Below are 22,343 nucleotides of genomic sequence, written 5' to 3'. Positions count from 1 at the left end.
CACATCTCTTGGTTCTCAGCTTCAATTCCAGTCAGATCTACAGATCACGCATATGTACTCTGGAGAAGGGGAGGAGGTGTATCTGTTCCTGCCAGTGTGGCCCACTGGAAATGTGGAGGACTGGCTCAGGGATGTGGAGAAATCTATGAAAGCCACATTGAGGGATAATATTGACCGCTCACTCAAAGTCTACCCTGAGGTACGCGACCCTGAGTTTCACTTTGATGTTTTTGATGTGTTTTCTACTCTTGTACAGTTTGTTTGTACAATTTTACCTTGATGCATTTTTAAGTAGTCCAGACTTTGTAAGATCTGCATGTGCCCTCTTAACCCATCAGCAACCTCGTGTGGAGTGGGTGTTATCGTGGCCTGGTCAAGTGGTGATAGCTGGCTGTCAGGTCTTCTGGACTGCTGAGGTGTCTGAGGCTTTGGAACAAGGAGACCTCGCCAACCGCCTGTATCCCCAACTACAGACACAGGTGTAGACTTGGTATTAGACCAGCCAATATTCAAACTAAATATCACTCTAAAAAATTGCATTTTCACAATGTTTTCATTACCCACTGCAAAGTATATATTCACATTCTTAACATTTTGCCTTTGGTTTGTGCAGCTGGGTGACTTGGTGCAACTGGTGAGAGGAGGTCTGTCTAAGATGCAGCGAGCTGTGCTGTCTGCCCTCATCGTCATAGAGGTCCATGCTAAAGATGTTGCAGCCAATCTGGTGGAGCTGGGAGTCTCAAGCATCAATGACTTTGAGTGGATCAGCCAGCTCAGGTTATCTGTTCATTTTGTTGTTCTGCTTTCTGTCACTGTCTACTTCTGTCAATCCGGACCTTTGAGTCCACTATAATATTGTATGCATTATATCATATATTCTGGGTTTGTAGATATTACTGGGCAAAAGATGACTTATACATCAGAGCAGTGAATGCAGAGTTCTTGTATGGATACGAGTATCTTGGTAACTCCGGACGTCTGGTCATCACCCCGCTCACTGACAGGTAGACACCTAGCTGGTAATTCTAGGGTTGTCCACTCTTGTTCTGGCTGAATGCTGTGTACTCTTTTGAATACACCACTGTCTGCCTCTTTTAGATGCTACCTGACCCTGACAGGAGCTCTGCACCTGAAGTTTGGAGGAGCTCCAGCAGGTCCAGCAGGAACAGGAAAGACAGAAACGACTAAAGATCTGGGAAAGGCTCTGGCCATCCAGACAGTGGTTTTCAACTGCTCAGATCAGCTGGACTTCATTGCAATGGGCAAGTTTCTCAAAGGGTTGGCCAGGTAAGATATAATAAGACTGATAGAATGTCAGTTTCACTGTCAAATATCACAAATCTTGCCATACATCTAATTCATGTGGGATTTCTTATCTGTCTTCCATTTTGCAGCTCCGGTGCCTGGGCTTGCTTTGATGAGTTTAACCGTATTGATGTGGAGGTGCTGTCTGTGGTGGCACAACAGATCACCACTATACAAAAGGCCCAACAGCAAAGGGTGAGATGCTGCTTGATTAGAAATTTACAGGCTGGTACGTACTGCACTACTGTACTGATGCACAGAGTACTTGAGTTGTACAAGTAGTGTGCATAAGCACAGTATATACAGTTTGTATTTCTATTTTGTATAAATGCCCTTTTCTTTATTACATTTCAAGAAAGAACAAAATGTTTCATATATTTGAATTGAAGAAACTTTCTTTCCTGGAGTAATTACAGACACTTGAAAGCAGTGTTGTATTGTGTTATGTATAAATCAACACAGGTACCAATAAATTAATATGTTAGACATATCCTCACCAAGCATCACACATGGCCATTTTGATATAAATTGAAAATATTGCTTTTCTGCATCAGCCAAAACAGAATATATCGGTCATCGGTCAATTAGTAAAAAGTTTACTATCAGGAATGGCTAGTTTTTACAGGAGTTGATTTCTAGACTATATGCAAAATATACAACAGTCTCATAAAATATTCATTATTTGCATTGTTAGAGATTAGACTATTCACCAGTATAGAAAATTGGTAACATTACATCAGTTATTAAAAATATCAGTTATTCAAACTGAATAGTAACCAATTTTTAAAATAGATAATTTAAAGTCCCCCTCCACTCAAAAATGTGTTTTTCTTCTTGCTCCTACAGTTGAATGTTTGAGCTTCTCTGTACAGAATGACATATGTGCAGTCTTAACCCTAAAAGTTCAAAAAGTAAACTCCTCCTGCCGGTTAACTGCTCCGGATCAGAGCAGAATCGGGTGTTTGGTTTCCAGAGGACAGCAGCAGCAGCAGCAGCACAGGACTCTCCGGCTCTGCTCCCTGGCTCTCTCCTCCAGAGCTGGCCAGCGTTCAGCAGCTGCCTGTTGGCAAGCAGCAGCTCTGTATGCCGGTCTAGCCCAGCGACACGTGCAAATTATTTGCCCTTAGCTCAGCTTATATTAGTTTAGCCATCTGCCACTTGTGAGAAAAACATGGCAGACCTCAGGAAATTTAATTGATGGAGACTCAGATAGAGGCGTGGATGGGGGCTGGTACAATTTCTATGAAGCCCCAAGTGATGCAAGAGCATCAAATCTGAATGGCTTGTTGAATCATGAGAGTACAGAGCGAGCCAGCCCACACCAAACTGACTGGTTGGTCTTATTTCACAGTTTTGTGTGTTAGTGGACACATCAAAGACCCAAATATATACACACAAGCACTGAAAAAGTGAGTTTTTCATAATATGGCCTCTTTAACTTTTTTTGTGGAAAAACTATTTCAGACATAAATTATTATTCAAAGTAGAGTATTTTACATACATCTTAAACCATGTCTGGGGGGATCAACCTTTCCTTAGTGTTGAGTATTTTTCTATTATGGAGTTCTAAGCTTTAATTATTTTTCTGCATTGCACACGTGATGAGGCAGTCTTATGTTTCTTGTTTCTTGTGTTTTTAGGTGGACCGCTTTGTGTTTGAGGGGTCTGAGATCCCTCTTGTCCCGTCTTGCGCTGTATTCATCACTATGAATCCTGGTTATGCTGGTCGCACAGAACTGCCTGACAATCTCAAGGTTTGAAATGATAATAGAATTTTAAATAACCATACAACACTTAGAAGCAGTCGGGGTTCAACAATTGAGATTATATCTTCTGTTATGGAAAATTCTAACTTTAGGGGTTACAAATTGGGTTATGCTGGGTCAAGCATGGGCCTTGAGGTCACAGAGTGAGCAACACTAAATCTTACAGAGAGAGACACTGTCTTCTCTCCTTAAGATTTAGTGTTGCTCACTCTGTGACTTCAAGGCCCATGCTTGACCCAATATAACCCAATATGTAACCCCTAAAATTAGAATTTTCCATAACATCTTCTATAGGCCCTGTTTCGTCCTGTGGCTATGATGGTGCCTGACTACGCTATGATAGCTGAGATCTCCCTGTACTCATTTGGCTTCAGTGATGCCAAAGTCCTCTCCAAGAAGATCACCACCACTTTCAAGCTCTCCTCTGAACAGCTTAGCTCTCAGGTATGAACGCAGGGGAGATCTGTTCACCAAGAAAATGTGATAAGACCTATTTGACTGACAGTGGATGTATGTTATATTAAGAAAACTGTCATGTGAGTATATTGTAACAGACATGACTTTTTAAATACATTTCTTATTATACAGGTTAAAATTTTGACAAACAACACATAATAACAATATAAACAGGTTGGATTTAAACAGAGAGTAAGAATAATACAGAGCTTATCTAAATGGTAACAAATATATGTATATGTATTCAAGAAAAACTAAAACATAAACTTTTGCTCTTATTTATATGAAGGATCATTATGATTTTGGAATGAGAGCTGTGAAAACTGTGATCTCAGCTGCTGGAAACCTGAAGAGAGAAAATCCTGACATGAATGAGGTTAGATATGCGTCTTTTGTTTATTATGTAAGGAAGGTATGAAAAAAACATGACAGATAGAGTTTGAAAAACTGCACCTGCACAATTAATATTTTATTATTCTGCAATCTTGCTGTCTCCCAGGAGCTGATCTGTCTGCGGGCCATACAAGATGTCAATGTGCCAAAGTTTTTACAGGATGACCTGAAGCTCTTCAACGGTATCGTGTCCGATCTTTTCCCTAAGATAAAACAGGAGCCGATCAACTATGGCATCCTCGAGGAGTCCATGCGTAATGTCTGCACCAAGAAGAACCTCAAAGATGTAGATGGTTAGTGTTTCTGGAGGCACAGAAAATATGATTTGCTGTGTCCTGTATTTTCAGGATGTGTAGATAATTGATATTGTGGTGATTGCAGGCTACATTAATAAGTGTATTCAGCTGTATGAGACCACTGTGGTGAGACATGGCCTGATGTTAGTGGGAACCTCTGGATCAGGTAAAACCAAGGTGAGTCTTTTACTTGTTACTATGTTTTTTGCAGTTTTATTTACAGTTTTCCACAGTTGCAGAGTAATATCAGTCTTGTATATAAGCATTACTATTGCATGTGTTAGTGTTATGAAATACTAGGTGCAGCGATAACAGCTCTAAAGGGCCAGCCCTCTGTGAGTGGTGGTGTGTATGAGGCAGTTCAGATGTATGTGCTCAACCCCAAGTCTATCACCATGGGTCAGCTCTATGGGGAGTATGACTTGCTCACACACGAGTGGTAAGTGATGTTTTGTTCCATGCAAACTACAGAACAAACAACAATGAAAACACAGATGTATACTGTACACACACACACACATTTTACTTTTTATCCATCCATGCAGGACAGATGGTATCCTCTCATCTCTTATCCGTGGAGGGACAACCGCTATGGATCAAGAGAAAAAGTGGTACATGTTTGATGGACCAGTAGATGCTGTGTGGATTGAGAACATGAACACTGTGCTGGATGACAACAAAAAATTGTGTCTCAGCTCAGGAGAAATCATCAAGCTCACTGATGTAAGGTTACGTTTTCACACACAGGCTTGGATTTTCAGTCTGTGAGTTGTCTCCTGTCCCATGTGCATTCAGGTGCATTGTGTCTTCCTGCTGCAGGTGATGACCATGATGTTTGAGGTGCAGGACTTGGCGGTGGCCTCCCCGGCTACAGTGTCTCGCTGTGGTATGGTCTACCTGGAGCCCAGTATTCTGGGCCTTGCCCCCTTCACAGAGTGCTGGCTGAAGCAGGTCCCTGAACCTATGAAGCCATACACACAGCAGCTCAACTCCCTGTTTACCCGGTTCCTGCAGGTGAGAGGAAACACAACATGACTGAGAGAGACCAGCAGGGAATCATGTTTGCTGCCTTTGTTTTTATTTTTCTGTATTTGTACACAGGACTCCATCACATTTGTGCGCACATCAGTAAAGGAGGTCATTACATCACTTGACAGCAACCTTACCTGTAGTCTGCTCAAACTGATGGACTGCTTCTTCAATCCATTCAACCTTAAAGAGGTTTGTATGCAGCTTTTCTTTGTGTTTTACTGTTTGAAGCAACAAGAGCACTGTTAACAGATTCACCTCTGTGTGATATATATTGTTTGAGGGAAGTTGTGCGAGTTAGTTTAAAACATTAAGTTTTGAGTAATCTTAAAAACTGTAATGCTATTCAAATAATACAGATGGGTGACAAATTAAAGGAAAAACCAGTACAGGTCTGAATGCTTGACCCCTACAGTGAGGGGATCCGCTGACTCTGTTATGATGTGGGGGGCATTTTGCTGGCATTGTTTGGGTCCACTTGTCCCCTTAGAGGGAAGGGTCACTGCAAATCAACACAAAGTTGTTCTGAGTCATCACCTTTATACTATGATGAAACATTTGGGTTGAGTCACCAGATCTCAACCCAATTGAACACTTATGGGAGATTTTGGGCCAATGTGTTAGACAGCGCTCTGCACCACCATCATCATAACACCAAATGAGGGAATATCTTTTGGAAGAATGGTGTTCATCCCTCCAGTAGAGTTCAGAGACTGTAGAATCAATACAAAGACACATTGAAGCTGTTCTGGTGACACATGGTGGCCCAACACCTTACTAAGACACTTCATGTTGGTTTTTCCTTTCATTTGTCACCCGTCTGTATATCATTATCATAACTACCCGATCAAATATAATAATATGGTCAAATATGGTGAAACACTGAGAACAGCAACTTTAACAGAAGATGTTTTGATATTGATAAGAATGATGAGTGAGTTTTTTGGGTTGCATCTAAATGTATCAATCGATGATGCTTGTGCTGTCTACTTTCATCACTTGAGCATTTTCACATTTTCAGTCTTAAAGCTGATCAAAACCCCTATCTGACACAAAGTGTCAGTCTGCCTTGTTGTATGTGCCAGACAGTGTGTTGATGATTGTGCTCCTCTCTCAAATCCGTCATTGTCTTTTAGGGTGAGAAGCCACCACCCCAAAGGAAATTGGACCGTCTGAAGGAGTTGATTGAGCCCTGGTTCTTTTTCTCCCTGGTGTGGAGCGTAGGAGCCACAGGAGACGCAGCCAGCTGCAAGCGCTTCAGTTCCTGGCTCAAAAACAAGATGGCAGAGGAAAAGGTCACATCAGCATCTCTGCTTTAGCATCCAAATAGCAAAAAATTGATAGAATTTGTATTGATAGCTAGGTTATTTCTTGACAGAGGTGCATGAAAATAAATATAAATGCATTTGTTCTCCAGATTCAGTTATGTTTTCCAGAGGACGGCCTGGTATATGACTACAGGCTTGATGATGCTGGGATTAGTCACTTCGAGGAAGAAGATGAAGATGACAAGGACAGAAAAGTAAACAGATGACGCTTAAACATACAGATCTTGCATGGATGCAGCCAAAACTTGCAGACTCATTTTTGCCCGTTGACCCATTAATCTTAGTCAGTCTGTGCTCTAGGTCCAGTGGGTGAGCTGGATGAAAGACGCAAAGAGTGTTGTAATCACTCCGGAGACAAATTATGCTGACATCATCATTCCTACTGCTGACACAGTGAGAATGTCTTTCCTGATGGATATGCTCTTGACCAACAAGAAACCTGTGAGTACTTTGATTGTGGTTGAACTTCACACATCTGTTTGAAAATAGTTTTGTTTGTCATAAATAATAAAAAAGTAAAAATGATGTAATTTGTCAAAAAAACAGAACATTTTATACTAAAAGACTTATTCAGAGTCCAATTATGAATGCTTTACGTTGACATTTCTTTCATTCCTTAAAAAAGACACCATTGTACTATATTTATGTTTGTCTTTGTGTGTGTGTGTGTGTGTGTGTGTGTGTGTGTGTGTGTGTGTGTGTGTGTGTGTGTGTGTGTGTGTGTGAGCCAGGTGCTGTGTATTGGGCCCACTGGCACAGGAAAGACCCTCACCATGTCAGACAAGCTGCTTAATAACATGTCAGCTGAATACATCACACACTTTCTCATGTTCTCTGCCCGCACTTCAGCCAACCAGACTCAAGATTACATCGACAGTAAACTAGACAAAAGGTACGCTGCTCTGATACGCATATTGTCCATCCTAATACACATTATTTACAAGACAACGATACATCTGTAACTCACCATTTGTGACAGGCGAAAAGGTGTGTTTGGACCTCCAATTGGGAAATACTTCATCTTCTTCATTGATGACCTAAACATGCCCATGTTGGAGACCTATGGTGCCCAGCCTCCTATTGAACTGCTGCGGCAGTGGATGGACCATGGAGGCTGGTATGACAGGAAGCAGATAGGTGAGAACAAGTTTAATTTCGACGTGTTGTTTCTTTCATTTATTTTTCATATTAATTGTTGTATTTTTAGTGTTTTTTAAATTTATTTTTTAATCTGTATTTTCTACAATGTTACCCCGTGCCTAAAATATGAATTGTTGCCATTGTATTCATTTGTGTTCAGTTATTTTGGCTCAGAAATGTGAAACATCCATCAGATTGAGCTTCTCTCTTTCCTGTCCTTACTTCACAGGCACTTTCAAGCATATAGTGGACATCAATTTTTCCTGTGCCATGGGACCCCCAGGTGGAGGCCGGAACCCCCTCACCCAGCGCTTCACACGTCACTTCAACTTTCTGTCATTCACTGAAATGGAGGATGCCAGCAAGAAAAAGATTTTCTCCACCATTCTTGGCAGTTGGATGGGTGAGTCTCTGCTGCAGATTTAAGGCCACATTTTAGTGGTGAGACAGGTGTTGCAGGGTATAGAATACTTACATTGCAGAAAAAAACTAATCAGAATATTTTTTTCTCTTTCAGATGGAAATATGAGTAAAAAGGAACCAGGCAGTAAGTCAGGGACACAGAGAAAGGAAGTAGACAGAGAGTGCAAATCATGTAAAATGTCATACTCAGCATAAGTTAGTAAAGCGTCTTTAGTATAAGAAGACACAAAACAAAGGGCATGTCAAGACAAGTCATTTTATTTATAGAGCACATATAAAAACAACAAATGTTTGCAAAAGGGACTGAAAGTACATCTGATAAAGTTGTCTAAAACTGTCTCCAAATCCCAAAGTAAAAAGATTTACACCTGAACTTTTCTTTTCTATCCTATTGTTTATCAGGACCCGTGCCGGCAATCCAGCCGCTGAATGAGTCTCTTGTAGACGCCACTATCCGAGTCTACTCCACCATTACCTCCCAGCTCCTCCCAACTCCAGCCAAGTCCCATTACACCTTCAACCTCAGAGACCTGTCCAAGGTCTTCCAAGGCATCCTCATGGCTGAGGCTGGCATGATAGAGGTAGTCCGGACAGTTCAGTCAGATGTGACAGGTTAATGTGAAATAATCACATAACTATTATGAAATAGACTGTGGGAAAGTCCTCAATATTCTCATATCAGATTTAATCACTTTATCCATTAGGTACTTAAAATATTTGCCACAGTGGAATGACCTTAAAATACAATATAAAGGCCATTAGAAGCGTCCAGTCTAAGCAGTGTACTGTATGACTCAGGTCTGCAGTGCCACACAGTGGGTGTTACAAATATATTCTTGGGTTCCCTAGAATAGTCATGTGTGACTGAAGTTTGAACTGAAGAGAAAAGGTTGAAAGAGTTTTTGTACATCTCAAATTCTCCAATGTAAAGGTTGCATTACTTTTGTGGTTTTTAGGACAAACTGCAGCTGCTGCAGCTGTGGTACCATGAAAGCTGCAGGATTTTCCAGGACCGCCTGGTGTCTGCTGAGGACAGACACTGGTTCAACATGCTCCTGAAGGAATGCATTCAAGAGTTCGGCTGCAGTTTTGAAGAGGTTGTGCCCTGCCAACCGGTTTTGTATGGAGATTTCATGAATCCTGGAGCTGACATCAAAGTCTACACATTCATAGAAGACAAGGAAAAGGTGAATGGAGCCAACCAATGACCAGTGTTGTAATTGTGTGAAGTATGTGAAGAGTTTATTTGCAAAAACATATATCTACATTTTTAGTAATTTTCATATATCATGTTTTTTTATTGTGCATTCCAGGTAATATCAATCAAACGGCAGTTGGGTTGTGTTGATTAAGTAAAAATAACTCAACAAAATACAGTTAACTTAAAAAATTTAACTTTATTGAAAAAAAAAAAAATCCAATAATTATTATTTATTTATTTATTTTCCCCAAAAGCAGATAACGCCACATTTCATGTTTCAGAGTCAAACCATGCCATGTAATGAATATAAGTTTCTTCTATAAGTGTAATATTTAATATTCTTTAACATAAAACAAGTAAGTAAAATGCTGGAAATGCAACAAAAACAGCCCATTAATGGGCAATATCACACATTTACAAGATTCTACCTTGGAAAATACTGGCCAGACTACAAAACCCCTGAACATGAACGTGCCAGTGTTTTAACCTGCAGAGTGTTATTAAAGACCACAGCTGTGGAACACCAGACAAGCTCATTGGCGAATTGATTCATTGAGCCTAAAGTTTGCCAGTTTTTTGTCTGCAATCAGTTCTTTGGGAACTGCTCCATGTTACTTATTGTTACTCAGTATTCAGTGTAACTCAGTATTCAGTATGTCACTGTAGTCAGTCTCAAATCAGTATTCAGTATGACTCAGTATTTTAGTTTTTAGTATTTCACAGTTTTCAGTATTTCAGTGTTTAACATTTCAGTACTTTCTGTTTTCTGTATGACTTCACTTGTTTATATGTATTGAAGGAGATAACATCACAGGCTTTTCAGGTTCATCCAACATGACTGAGCCAAAGTAGCACCAAAATTCACTTTCAGACAGCACATCTCCAGCTGAACGTAGTCGCTGCCATATTGCTTCACCTGACCTGAATATTGTGTGCTGATTTGCTGAACCGATTTATAAGCTTCTGTTCAAGAACAGCACTGGTGTTTAACATTCTCTGCTGTAAAAACATGAACTTGCAATGCATTGATAACAGTTTTCTGACAAAACGTGTTTAGGGTTCAGAATGTGCAATGTGTTAAGAATAACTCAACAGTCAGGTCATTTTTTTAAAGGATGGCATTTATTGGATTTTGCGAATGAACTCTTCATGTTTTCCTATTGCTAAACAGCTAACCAGCCGATGATTTTTACACCTCTGTATTATATTGTCTAGTTGGCAAAAGTGATGGAGGAATACATGGAAGACTACAACCAGATCAGCACAACCAAGATGAAGCTGGTGCTATTCATGGATGCCATTGAGCATGTGTGCCGTATCAGTCGTATCCTGCGCCAGCCTCTGGGCAACGCCCTGCTTCTTGGAGTGGGTGGCAGCGGGCGTCAGTCACTCACTAAGCTGGCCTCATATATGTGAGACTCCCACACTTTGTGCAACTAAACACACAATTTTAATTAATCAGAAGTTATACTATACTGTGTTACTGCAAACCTTTTTCCAAAGCCTACACAAGTTCTTGGATTGATGTCCTAATTTACAGGCAGCTGTTTGTTTCCATTCATTTCAATCCTCTATACTTACGACATGAGACATGTGGTAAGATGATTAGATAAATACTGTACAGTAATCCATAACAATCAACATTCGTAGTTGTTACATTATGACAGTGATAGTTTAGGTTCAAACAGAAGTTGTTTAAAGAATGTTTAAAATTATTTCAAGATTGTGCAGCCATAAAGTATACGGTACATGAATTACTGTTAATGTGCTAAAACTTGCTCAAACACCAGTATTGCCCTATAATGAAATTGTGCCCTTGTCCTAACAATACATTTGTCTATATTCAGGTCAGAATATGACTGTTTCCAGATCGAGCTGTCTAAGAACTATGGTCAAACAGAGTGGAGGGAAGACATTAAAAGCATCATGCTGAAGGCTGGCCTTCAGAACCAGCAGATCACCTTCCTCTTCGTAGACACACAGGTGAACAGTAACACTCTTTTACCGCCTGCTGAAGTGTTGTGTGTGTTGTAATATAACAATTTTTCAATTATTATAAGTCAATCTGAATGAGAGCATAAAGAAAATGTCAAAAATGTAGCTCTAAATGATCTTAAGTATGTGTGAGTAATGTATCTCTGTACTCTTCAGGGGACAAGGCAACATTTTACCCATCAGTACCTTTGTGTTAAACCCTCAGATTAAGAGTGAGTCATTCCTGGAGGATATCAACAACATTTTGAACTCTGGGGATGTCCCCAACCTGTATGCATCAGATGAGCAGGAGCGCATCCTGATGGCCATGAAGCCAGTGGTGCAGGACCTGGGCCAGCAGCCAACTAAAGCCAATCTTATGGCTGCCTACATTAGGAGAGTCCGCAGCAACATCCACACTGTTCTCTGCATGAGGTATTTATTGTACAAAGCTTTTTCACTTGTTCTAAAGCAACTGAAAATAAGTGGATCATGTTCTTATATCCTCCCTCCTTATTGTCTTCCTCTCCCCCTGCCCACACCTGACCTGTTCATCTCTGCAGTCCTATCGGTGAGGTGTTTCGAGCGAGGCTAAGGCAGTTTCCTTCACTGGTAACATGTTGTACCATTGACTGGTTCAGTGCCTGGCCAGAGGAGGCTCTGCAGGCTGTGGCTTCATCGTTTCTTAATGAGTTGCCTGAGCTAGAAGCCAGCCCCACGGCCATGAAAGGACTGGTGAGGATGCCGTGTGTGTGTGTGTGTATGTGTGTGTGTGTGTGTGTGTGTCAGTGAGATTTATTGACATGAGGGTTTTAAAATAACAATGCTTACACTAGGAAGGAATGCAGTCATTGTTCACCCATGACAATTCAGAATTTTAGTCCCACTATTTTTATCAAAGATATCCTATGATACCATTTCTGCTTCACATTCATATGTAAGTTCTGAGTGACTGAAAAACTTTTCAACTGTTACATTTTTGCAAAGTGACTTCTTAATTAAGTGTGATAAATTGAAATCACTGACTGCCTGAAAAGTAGGAAAAACCCAATCAAAAATGTAAAATACTGCAATAACTTTTCACTAATCAGTTCCTTTTTTGCAGACATTGATGTGTATGAAAATTCACCAGATGGTAGCCAGGAAGTGTGAACAGTACTTGGCTGAGCTCTCTCGACACAACTATGTCACACCTAAGAGCTACCTGGAACTGCTCAAAATCTTTTCAAATCTCACCGGACGCAAGAAGCAAGAACTGTGCGGTGCTCGTCAGCGCATGAAAACTGGTCTGGACAAGGTGAAGTACTGCAAAGGACGAAGAATAGAAATTATTATATTTCTTATGTATTTGTGTATTTTGCATTAGATTACTCAGCTACGTCTCACTTGAATGAATATGAATGTTGAGTGACTCTGTGTAACTGGGTACATAGGCTTAATTAGCTCTTATCTGACTCTATGCTGTATGGTGACCCTGTAGCTCCTTAGCACAGCAGAGGATGTGAGTAAGATGCAAGAGGAGCTGGAGACGATGAGACCTCTTTTGGAGGAGGCTGCAAGGGACACTGAAGTTACTATGGAGACCATCAAAGTAAGGAAGTATTAATAAAGTTAGAAACAGATGAGCCATTCACAAATAGCATATACCATCTTTCTGAATTCTCCTAGCACTGATATTACATATTGTATCCTTCTCTCCATGTACAAATGTTAAAATTTATGCTTTGAGTCATTGTAGAGCACACTAGGTTTTTTTGACAACCATACAGAAAAAAGGTGATAATGGAACAAAAGCTGGGGTTATTTTTTCCTGTAGTGTGCATGTCCCATATATGTACCGTGTAAACCAATACATTCTATATCCTATGGACTTTGACTAAGCTTTATATTGTATGTGGACAGAAAGACACTGTGGTTGCAGAGGAGACCCGGAAGTCAGTGCAGGCAGAGGAAGCAAAAGCTTCAGAGAAAGCCCGTTTTGCAGGTGCCATCGCAGCGGACGCCCAGAGAGACCTTGATGAGGCTCTGCCTGCCCTGGATGCTGCTCTCACCAGCCTCAAGTCACTCAACAAGAATGATGTCACTGAGGTTTTGACTCCACTATGTTGAGTGGTCAAGATATTCTTCAATGCTGCATTGTTAGTTTATATGTCAAATATAACTTCCTGAATTTTTTTTTTCCATAGGTGCGAGCCATGCAGCGACCTCCCCAGGGGGTGAAGCTGGTTATTGAGGCGGTGTGCATAATGAAAGGCATCAAACCCAAAAGGGTTCCTGGAGAGAAGCCTGGCACTAAGGTTGATGACTACTGGGAACCTGGCAAGGGTCTGCTGCAGGACCCTGGCAAGTTTCTGGAGAGCCTCTTCAAATATGATAAGGTAAAGTACATATCTAGTGGATTTATTGCAAGGACACTGTGTGTTGACATAGTCTCTCTAGAACATTATTGCAGATCTGATCTTAAGCTCTACAGTTTTCTTTGTTTCAGGGTTTGGTGCTGATTCTATAAGATGTATTAAAAGCCATTTTTTCTGCCACTAATCATTTTCCGCAGGACAACATCCCGGATAGTGTGATCACTTTAGTCCAGCCCTACATAGATAATGAGGAATTCCAACCAGCCTCCATTGCCAAGGTGTCCAAAGCTTGTACCTCCATTTGCCAGTGGGTCCGAGCCATGCATGTATATCACTTTGTGGCCAAAGCTGTGGAGCCTAAAAGGGTAAAGAAAAAAAAACAAAACTGAAATCCATGTTTGAGCCATTGTCATAATTATCCATGTGAGACATTTTGAGACACCACTGCACTCAAAGTTAAATTTATTTAAATAGCAGTGTCATCTAAACATTAAAAATGGAATTATTTGTACAGCAAGCTCTCCAAGAGGCCCAGGAGGACTTAGCAGTGACCCAGCGCATCCTGGATGATGCCAATGAAAAGCTGGCAGCAGTGGAGGGTGGCATTGCCACATTGCAAGCCAAGTACCAGGACTGCTTGGCCAAGAAAGACGAGCTGGACAACAAGTATCAACTGTGTGAGAGCCGCCTTGTCCGAGCAGACAAGGTCAGAGAGAGGATAAGATAAGATAAAACTTTATTGATCCCCAGGAGGGAAATTTAGCATTACAGCACAAAAACAGACCAGATAAGTAGTTAGGAATATATAAAAAATACAAAAAAATAATATACATGTATACAATAAACTGGAGATACCAGAATACAGGAAGAAATATTTACTATAAGACTATTTTTATTTACTTAATATTTGTAGCGTTGATAGTTTTAGGTCAATGCAACCTCTTGACCCACAGAAAGCATCTATCTAATCATCATCGTTTTTTGTTTGTTCCACACTGATGATGCATTGATTCTCAGCTTATAGGTGGACTTGCTGATGAGAAGGTGCGCTGGAAAGAGACAGTGCAACATCTGGATTACATGGTCAATAATGTGGCAGGTGACGTGCTACTATCAGCAGGATACGTAGCATATCTGGGACCCTTCACTGTAAGTTAGTTGTAACTCAGTAAGTGTCCGCTGCATTTTAACATTCACTATTGTGAAGCTTTTGTCAGAAAATAACTAGACATTGTAACTTTTGTTTTAGTTATTAGAGTTAAGTAGAAATCAGAGCTTTTACAAATCATAAAACTTGAAGATAATCGTTAAGATTCACAATACTGGTTTTTAGTAGGCTAGCACTAGTGTCTCCATGTTTAGTGTTTGTTCCTTTATACATACAGTATATTCAAGTTCATCAGGGCAACATTATTGCATCATTTACCTAAGGGTGTTCATGGTTTTTTTGTGTTTAGGGAGAGTACAGGGCAGCCATGGCAGAGGAGTGGCTGCATTGCTTCAAGGAGCTGAGTGTCCCACACACTGACGAACCCAACCTCATCAACACCCTAGGAGATCCTGTAAAGATCCGCTCCTGGCAGGTCAGAACCAGCCTGTTGACCTGTTAAGGCAGACCAGCTGTGCTTGTAATCCCTGTCTTGTAACTTAATCATTCAAGTCAAGTTAATTTTTGTCTTGACTTGCATGTTTCAGTTCTTGTGAAATTAACTTAATCATTGACCTTCATTGTCATCACACTTAGTCATTTTTATATGAATAGATATCAGGTCTGCCCAAGGATAACCTTTCAGTGGAGAACGGTGTGATTGCCCAGTACTCTCTGCGCTGGGCTCTGTTCATTGATCCTCAGGGACAAGCCAACACATGGATCAAAAACATGGTGAGCTCACCTTTTTCCATGTGCTGATGTGGCCATAACTGCAGAGGGTGCTAGTGAGACATTATCCTTTCACATCACATGTGCTGTATACTTTATTTACCACTATCATTAGATGCCACTACAGAGCCTCCACTGCAGATGTTTGATGTGTTGTTAGGTTTAGCACTTACACAGATACCTGCTTTGGCTGATAGGCAAACATCAACAGCAATTCATCCTTACTTCATTCATCATACTTGCTTCCTGTTGTCATCCAGGAGCGGGACAATGCATTGGAGGTTATGAAGCTCAGTGACCGGGACTTCCTCCGTAGTCTTGAGAACGCCATACGCTTCGGTAAACCCTGCCTCCTGGAGAATGTAGGAGAGGAACTAGACCCTGCTCTAGAACCTGTCCTGTTGCAACAGGTGAATACACATGCATGCATATAAATACAACTCTGTGTTATGACAGTGTCATTCAAATATTTACCACACTCTGGTCTGCTTAACTCACATTTTTTGGCTCTTAGACATTTAAGCAGCAAGGCAGCACAGTGTTAAAGCTGGGTGATTCAGTCATCCCCTACCATGAAGGCTTCAAGATGTATATCACCACCAAGCTGCCAAATCCACACTACTCTCCAGAGGTCTCTGCCAATGTCACCCTTATTAACTTCACCTTGTCTCCCAGGTAACACATGTTTTATACAGATAAAAGCAAATTAAGTTTTTAACAACATTGATCTTGTGTGTAATTTTTGTCATCAATCATCGGTTATGATGACATTTAACTCAGCCGTATCAATTGCTGGGATCTGACTGAAAAGTCTTATTGCTTGCCCTGATTGTGAACCAGATAGAACATTTAGGGCACAACCAATTATTTCTTTAGTCTTACTGCCTGTGTTTAAGTAAATGTGCTTTCTGTGTGTTTCCAGTGGTTTAGAAGACCAGTTGCTGGGCCAGGTGGTGGCTGAGGAACGTCCGGACCTGGAGGATGCTAAGAACCAGCTGATCATCAGCAACGCCCAAATGAAACAGGAGCTGAAAGAAATCGAGGATGAGATCCTGTTCCGACTCAGCTCTACAGAGGGAAACCCAGTAGACAATGAAGAGCTCATCCAAGTGTTGGAGGCTTCCAAGATCAAAGCTGGAGAGATAAAGGTCAGACAGTCTGACAGTCACGCCATATATGATATCAGTCATATAGACTGATATCATACACGGCCTAACATGGAGTTCTTAAATGTCCAGTGTGTAGAATTTAGTGGCATCTAGCGGAACGGACTTGGACTATAATGTTCATGAGTATGTTTTAATTAGTGTATAATAACCTGAAAATAAGAATCATTGTGTTTTCGTTACCTCAGAATGAGCCCTTTATATCTACATAGGGAGCGGGTGCTCTTCCATGGAGGCTGCCATGTTGCCATGTTTCTACAGTACCACAGAACAGACAAACCAAACACTGCCTCTAGAACGTTTTTTGCAAGTTTCGTGGCCATCGTAGGTTCTCCTACACTCTTGGAAGGGTAGGGGATAGGTGTATTCAGTTGGTTGCAACCTGCAACCCCACAGCTAAATGCCACTAAATCCTACACACTGGTCCTTTAAATAATTAGCTTGGTTTTGTCTCATATATGATACTTTGGTGATGTGTCTCTAAACTTCTAAGCTATTATCATTGGATTTTCTGCTAACACACGCTGGTTTCGCTGGCAGGCCAAAGTGATGGCGGCAGAGAAGACAGAGCAGGACATTGATGCTACTCGTCTGGAGTATGTCCCAGTGGCTGTGCGCACACAGATCCTCTTTTTCTGTGTATCAGACCTGTCCAATGTTGATCCCATGTACCAGTACTCTCTGGAGTGGTTCCTTGGCATCTTCATGGCTGGCATTGCCAACTCTGAGAGAGCAGGTAGAAAGACAATCCATAGTAAATTTGTTTATGCTCTCTGGTTGCAAGATTGAGCACAGAATTATGACTGTACAACTGTACAAAGCTCAACATTTAGAACATGGACTCCAGATGTAAAAAACTAAAATAAAAAAAAAAATCCAACTCCACTGACTTTTTCTCAATATGTTTCTCACAGACACAGTGGAGAAGAGAATCACCAACATCAACGAATTTTTCACCTTCAGCCTGTACAGCAATGTGTGCCGCAGCTTGTTTGAGAAGCACAAACTCATGTTTGCCTTTCTCCTTAACGCTCGCATCATGATGAATGAGAACAAAATTGATATGGTGAGCAAGAGTTTGCAGTCTCGCACACCCTCACCTCTTTAATTTCCTCTAGGAATTCATATGTACGATACAGAAGTTCAATTAATCCAAGGTACATTTGATGAATGTGCTTTATCTCTCTGTGTCAGGCTGAGTGGCGCTACCTGTTATCTGGAGGGATGCCCATCCAAGAACTTTCCAATCCAGCAGTAAGCTGGCTGTCGGAGCGTGCATGGCAGGACATCCTGGGCCTCAGCGCTCTGGAAAACTTCAGTGACCTGGCAAAGACCTTCACAGAACATCTGCAGGGCTTTAAGAGAATTTTTGACAGCAACCAGCCTCACAGGTAAACATAGATACTATGTTAAAACAGGCACTATCTTTTCTTCATTTGCTTCATTTGTACTGTGCAGAAGCTGTCAATATCTAACAAGATGTGCATGTGTGTGTATGTTTGCCTATAGAGAGCCCCTCCCAGGAAAGTGGGACACAGAGCTGGACTCATTCCAAAAGTTATTGGTCCTGCGCTGTCTGAGGGCTGACTGTCTCATTCAAGGCCTGCAGGACTTCGTCTCAGCTCAGCTGGGGCAGCGATTTGTAGAACCTCAGGTAGAGTCCCTCCCCTCCCTCTTGCCTTAATGTTTATGTTAAAACAAATATGTATGCAGACACACAAAATCATTTTTATATCTGTGACAGTCTGCAGCAGTGCAAAGCATTAACTATGTTAACTTAATTTCTGTTCTTTGCTCTACAGTATGTGATAGCAGTGTTTATAGCTTACCACTTCTTCTTTCTCCATCTCTCCCCCAGACGTCAGACCTGTCTGTGGTCTTCAAGGAGTCGACCCCCTCCACTCCCCTCATCTTTGTCCTGTCGCCTGGCACTGACCCTGCTGCTGACCTCTACAAGTTTGCTGACGTCATGCAGTTCTCCAAGAAAATGAGAGCCATCTCTCTGGGACAAGGCCAGGTCAGGGCCTGGGGGATGCCTGGGAATTCTCTCACACTTTCTCTTTCTTTCTCACACACACACTCTCTCTGACCCAGAAGGAAAGCCACTGTAAATCACTTTCTCACAGAACCAGGCCATTCTCTTTTGTCTTGTTAGGAATGGCCACCTCAGTGCTAATTGTTTTTTTCTATTTCTGACCAGAGGCCAGGACAGTGTACCATATTACTTAGACAAATGTCACATTCCAGTACACCATAAATCAGCTTGACCAACAACCATAAAAACCTAATGTGCAGGTGTTAGGATAAATGCAGACTCATTGTCCACAAACTCCTCTTCCAGCAGCACCCTCCCCCCTCAATAGATATTAGTGTGCATTTATCACATTACTTGCCATGCTGGCTCTGAGGGCTCTTAAGCCTTCCTGAAAGACTCACAGAATGCCAAAAAGGATGGATGGAGATGTGCTGCATCCGGCAAAATATCAGCAAAATAATCTATATGCTACCCAGTCCTTGGATGTTGTCTTTTAAATGAAAGCCTTGTGTTAAGCTTATATGTTTGGAGCTTGTTTTCTTCACATCTGCATTTTTCCTCTGCTGTTGTTTGTGTGATTCAGGGCCCCTGGGCTGAATCCATGATGCACACTGCAATGGAGAGAGGTCAGTGGGTCTTCTTCCAGAACTGTCACCTGGCGCCCAGCTGGATGCCTTCACTGGAGAGACTCATTGAGAACATAGACCCAGTAAAGGTCAGGACATAGGCATACACAGAAGTGCAGGGACATACACAAACTTATGCACGCGCGCACACACACACACACACACACACACACATACACACACACATATACAAGACAGGATCATTAAAGGTACTGTATGTAAGAATTTTAGTTTAAAACATTCAAAAATGAACTAAAATTATCAACAGAATGTGAAGAACAGTTTTGACATTATGTCAAAGACGTCTATGTATTGTGTTCCAGAGGTATCTTCTGAAGTTAGCATGCTAACCAGCTAGCCCCGTCCCATCCTGTCTCGTAATACCACTTTGTACCTCAAGAGGCAATAGTGAGTCACTGTAGTGTCCAGTCTGCCCTCAGTACAACATGAGAGGATGAAGAAGTAGTGCTGCCAAGAGGACGTATTCTAACCTCTTGTCAATCATGTTGATGGTACTGTTGACGGTTAGTCAATGAATGGAACAGTAAACGCAATGATGGCTGAAGCTCTTGGCAAGCGACCATTATCACCATCACCACCACCACTCGCTCCCGGCAAGAAACCACGTTCGGCGGCAAAGAAAACAAGTGATAGAAATAGAAGCAAAACAAGAGTTAACATTTGCGTTGCTTTCCACCACTGGAGACAGTGATATGCTGCCCCCAACTGGTTTGGAGTATGAATTCGACAGGTGGCCAATTCTTACATATAGCACCTTTTCTGTAATTTTTTAATTTACTGCCCGCGGGCACCATGTCCTTTCCCCTCTACAGGTGCACAAAGACTTCCGTCTGTGGCTCACAAGTCTTCCCAGCAACAAGTTTCCAGTGTCTATTCTCCAAAATGGTTCCAAGATGACCATTGAGCCTCCGAGGGGCATCAAGGCCAACCTACAGAAAACCTACCTGAGGCTCACCAATGATTTTATCGCCTCCTCCACCAAGGTGTTTCTCTCCTCAATCGTCCTTCAACTGAGTCCGCTCCTGCTCATATTTACATCCTTACTACTTACTTTTGATTACAAACCTGCATCTTTGAATCAGTTTTGTTTTTGAGAACCACTCCTCTCCTCTCCTCTCCTCTCCTCTCCTCTCCTGTCCAGGCAGCACACTTCAAGTCTCTGCTCCTGTCTCTGTGTCTGTTCCATGGAATTGCACTGGAGCGGAGAAAGTTCGGTCCACTGGGCTTCAACATTCCCTATGAGTTCACCGATGGAGACCTGAACATCTGCATCAGCCAACTCAAAATGTTCCTGGACGAGTACCAGGACATCCCATACAAGGTGGGGCGAGGGCTTCTGTCTATATTCAACCTGTTTGGAGAAAAATATTTCCAAAGCCCCATATTTGAGTCTCATTTTCTGTCTTATTCTGTCTTTCTCTTGTTCTTTTTTCCTCTTCCTGGCTTTTTTATCCCTCTGTTTCTGTCTCCCTTGTCCTTCGAGCATGTCATGTATGACACATCTATTGCCCACTGTTTATTGCTATTTTATTGTGAAATAGTTCTTATCTCTGTGGGTAAGCTTAAAGAAAAACAGACCCTTTAATGAGAAATGCTACCTGTCCCTGCCAGAGAATGTGTGTGTGTGTGTGTGTGTGTGTGTGTGTGTGCGTGCGTGCGTGCGTGCGTGCGTGCGTGCGTGCGTGCGTGCGTGCGTGCGTGTTTGTATGCATTCATTTGTCTCCTCTTTTTGTCCTCCACTTGTCCAGGTGCTTAAGTACACCGCAGGGCAGATTAATTATGGTGGCCGTGTGACGGATGACTGGGACAGACGCTGTCTTCTCAGTGTGCTGGAGGATTTCTACTGTCCCGCCGTGCTCGCTGATGATCATATCTACTCCTCATCTGGAGTCTACCGGCAGATAGACACAAATCTGGATATCAAGGTTAGATACTGTAAAAGCCAGGGCATTCAAAAGATTGCGATAAGAGCAGTGCATTCAACCTTTATCTGCATCAGTACAATGAAGGAAAATGGAATTTTGTCTCTGGTGCTCAGAGGATTAAACACTTTAAAAATAAAAAATATTGAGCACTTTAAAAATACAACATGTCTTTTCAGAAACAGTGTCTATGTTTTTATTGGAACTACTTTCTATGTTGAAAACATGTCAACTTCTCTCCGTTTGCACAACGTTGTTCCCCAATAAATCAACAGTCACAGAAAATGTTTTCTCTGTTCTTTCTGCATTTCATAAACAAGGAAACGTAAGATGTGAGGCTGTAAGTATTTGTCATTTTTGAATAACTGTGTGCAATTACACAAGTGTTGACACTGTACATGTTAAGTTTGGATGCCTGCAGATCCTGGGAAAGTCTTAAAAAAAGTTATATAATTGTAATTCAAATTTAAGCGGTTAAATTAAGATTAACTGACAACCAAAACCAAGTTAATGACACTTTGTTTGTTTTTGGTTAGAGCTCATACAGCTGGTGTCAGTGTATCTTAGCGAGTGACCTGTTGTCATGGATATTCTGACCCTAGGGTTACTTGGCATACATCCGTGGTTTGCCCATCAATGATACACCTGAGATCTTTGGTCTCCATGACAACGCTAACATCAGCTTTGCCCAGAATGAGACCTTCGCCCTGCTGGGAGCTGTGGTTCGTCTCCAGCCTCGAGCTGCATCTGCTGGGGGCAAAACTCAGGAGGAGGTACAGATGTCATATTGATTAGATTGCCTTTAGTCTTTTTGTTATCTTTATTAGTACTAATTACAGCATATTGTATTATGTATGCTAAATAGCGACAGGCTGAGAGGCATGGGACAACAGAAAAACTGTTTTTCCATCAAGATTTTAGCAGAACACACTTAACTGAATAATGTTAAGTAGGAATTGAGTTTTGATGTGTGAAGAATTGGATTCAATGCCTTTTCTAAATGCCTGGACCAAGGCTGATCTGCCT

General features: G+C 41.6%; 1 protein-coding gene across 4 annotated transcripts in view; it reads left to right on the top strand.

The window, feature by feature from the left end:
* dnah1 (dynein, axonemal, heavy chain 1) overlaps positions 1-22,343 on the top strand; it is a 34,450-nt gene that overhangs the window by 8,950 nt on the left and 3,157 nt on the right. For 3 of the 4 annotated variants that reach the window (XM_042406303.1, XM_042406301.1, XM_042406302.1), the window contains exons 25-74: positions 20-199; positions 339-479; positions 614-777; positions 891-1,004; positions 1,099-1,287; positions 1,395-1,500; positions 2,946-3,059; positions 3,366-3,515; positions 3,817-3,903; positions 4,027-4,213; positions 4,302-4,393; positions 4,501-4,655; positions 4,762-4,939; positions 5,036-5,230; positions 5,318-5,437; positions 6,382-6,540; positions 6,663-6,767; positions 6,874-7,014; positions 7,305-7,465; positions 7,553-7,710; positions 7,943-8,116; positions 8,231-8,260; positions 8,539-8,717; positions 9,093-9,323; positions 10,553-10,749; positions 11,185-11,320; positions 11,538-11,746; positions 11,875-12,046; positions 12,417-12,608; positions 12,792-12,902; positions 13,214-13,399; positions 13,498-13,689; positions 13,866-14,033; positions 14,183-14,374; positions 14,686-14,817; positions 15,126-15,251; positions 15,431-15,550; positions 15,808-15,957; positions 16,062-16,222; positions 16,470-16,695; positions 17,254-17,449; positions 17,628-17,779; positions 17,908-18,104; positions 18,223-18,367; positions 18,572-18,730; positions 19,332-19,463; positions 20,208-20,378; positions 20,537-20,716; positions 21,144-21,320; positions 21,920-22,090. In XM_042406303.1, coding sequence (XP_042262237.1) covers positions 20-199; positions 339-479; positions 614-777; positions 891-1,004; positions 1,099-1,287; positions 1,395-1,500; positions 2,946-3,059; positions 3,366-3,515; positions 3,817-3,903; positions 4,027-4,213; positions 4,302-4,393; positions 4,501-4,655; positions 4,762-4,939; positions 5,036-5,230; positions 5,318-5,437; positions 6,382-6,540; positions 6,663-6,767; positions 6,874-7,014; positions 7,305-7,465; positions 7,553-7,710; positions 7,943-8,116; positions 8,231-8,260; positions 8,539-8,717; positions 9,093-9,323; positions 10,553-10,749; positions 11,185-11,320; positions 11,538-11,746; positions 11,875-12,046; positions 12,417-12,608; positions 12,792-12,902; positions 13,214-13,399; positions 13,498-13,689; positions 13,866-14,033; positions 14,183-14,374; positions 14,686-14,817; positions 15,126-15,251; positions 15,431-15,550; positions 15,808-15,957; positions 16,062-16,222; positions 16,470-16,695; positions 17,254-17,449; positions 17,628-17,779; positions 17,908-18,104; positions 18,223-18,367; positions 18,572-18,730; positions 19,332-19,463; positions 20,208-20,378; positions 20,537-20,716; positions 21,144-21,320; positions 21,920-22,090 — 7,860 coding nt within the window. Of the gene's footprint in view, positions 1-19; positions 200-338; positions 480-613; positions 778-890; positions 1,005-1,098; positions 1,288-1,394; positions 1,501-2,945; positions 3,060-3,365; positions 3,516-3,816; positions 3,904-4,026; positions 4,214-4,301; positions 4,394-4,500; positions 4,656-4,761; positions 4,940-5,035; positions 5,231-5,317; positions 5,438-6,381; positions 6,541-6,662; positions 6,768-6,873; positions 7,015-7,304; positions 7,466-7,552; positions 7,711-7,942; positions 8,117-8,230; positions 8,261-8,538; positions 8,718-9,092; positions 9,324-10,552; positions 10,750-11,184; positions 11,321-11,537; positions 11,747-11,874; positions 12,047-12,416; positions 12,609-12,791; positions 12,903-13,213; positions 13,400-13,497; positions 13,690-13,865; positions 14,034-14,182; positions 14,375-14,685; positions 14,818-15,125; positions 15,252-15,430; positions 15,551-15,807; positions 15,958-16,061; positions 16,223-16,469; positions 16,696-17,253; positions 17,450-17,627; positions 17,780-17,907; positions 18,105-18,222; positions 18,368-18,571; positions 18,731-19,331; positions 19,464-20,207; positions 20,379-20,536; positions 20,717-21,143; positions 21,321-21,637; positions 21,658-21,919; positions 22,091-22,343 lie in introns of those variants that run through there. The other variant, XM_042406304.1, reaches the window with a different exon arrangement.

This window comes from Thunnus maccoyii, chromosome 3 (assembly GCF_910596095.1).
Source record: "Thunnus maccoyii chromosome 3, fThuMac1.1, whole genome shotgun sequence".
In the NCBI taxonomy this organism is placed as follows: Eukaryota; Metazoa; Chordata; class Actinopteri; order Scombriformes; family Scombridae; genus Thunnus; species Thunnus maccoyii.
This window is presented reverse-complemented; position numbering and strand designations above follow the sequence as displayed.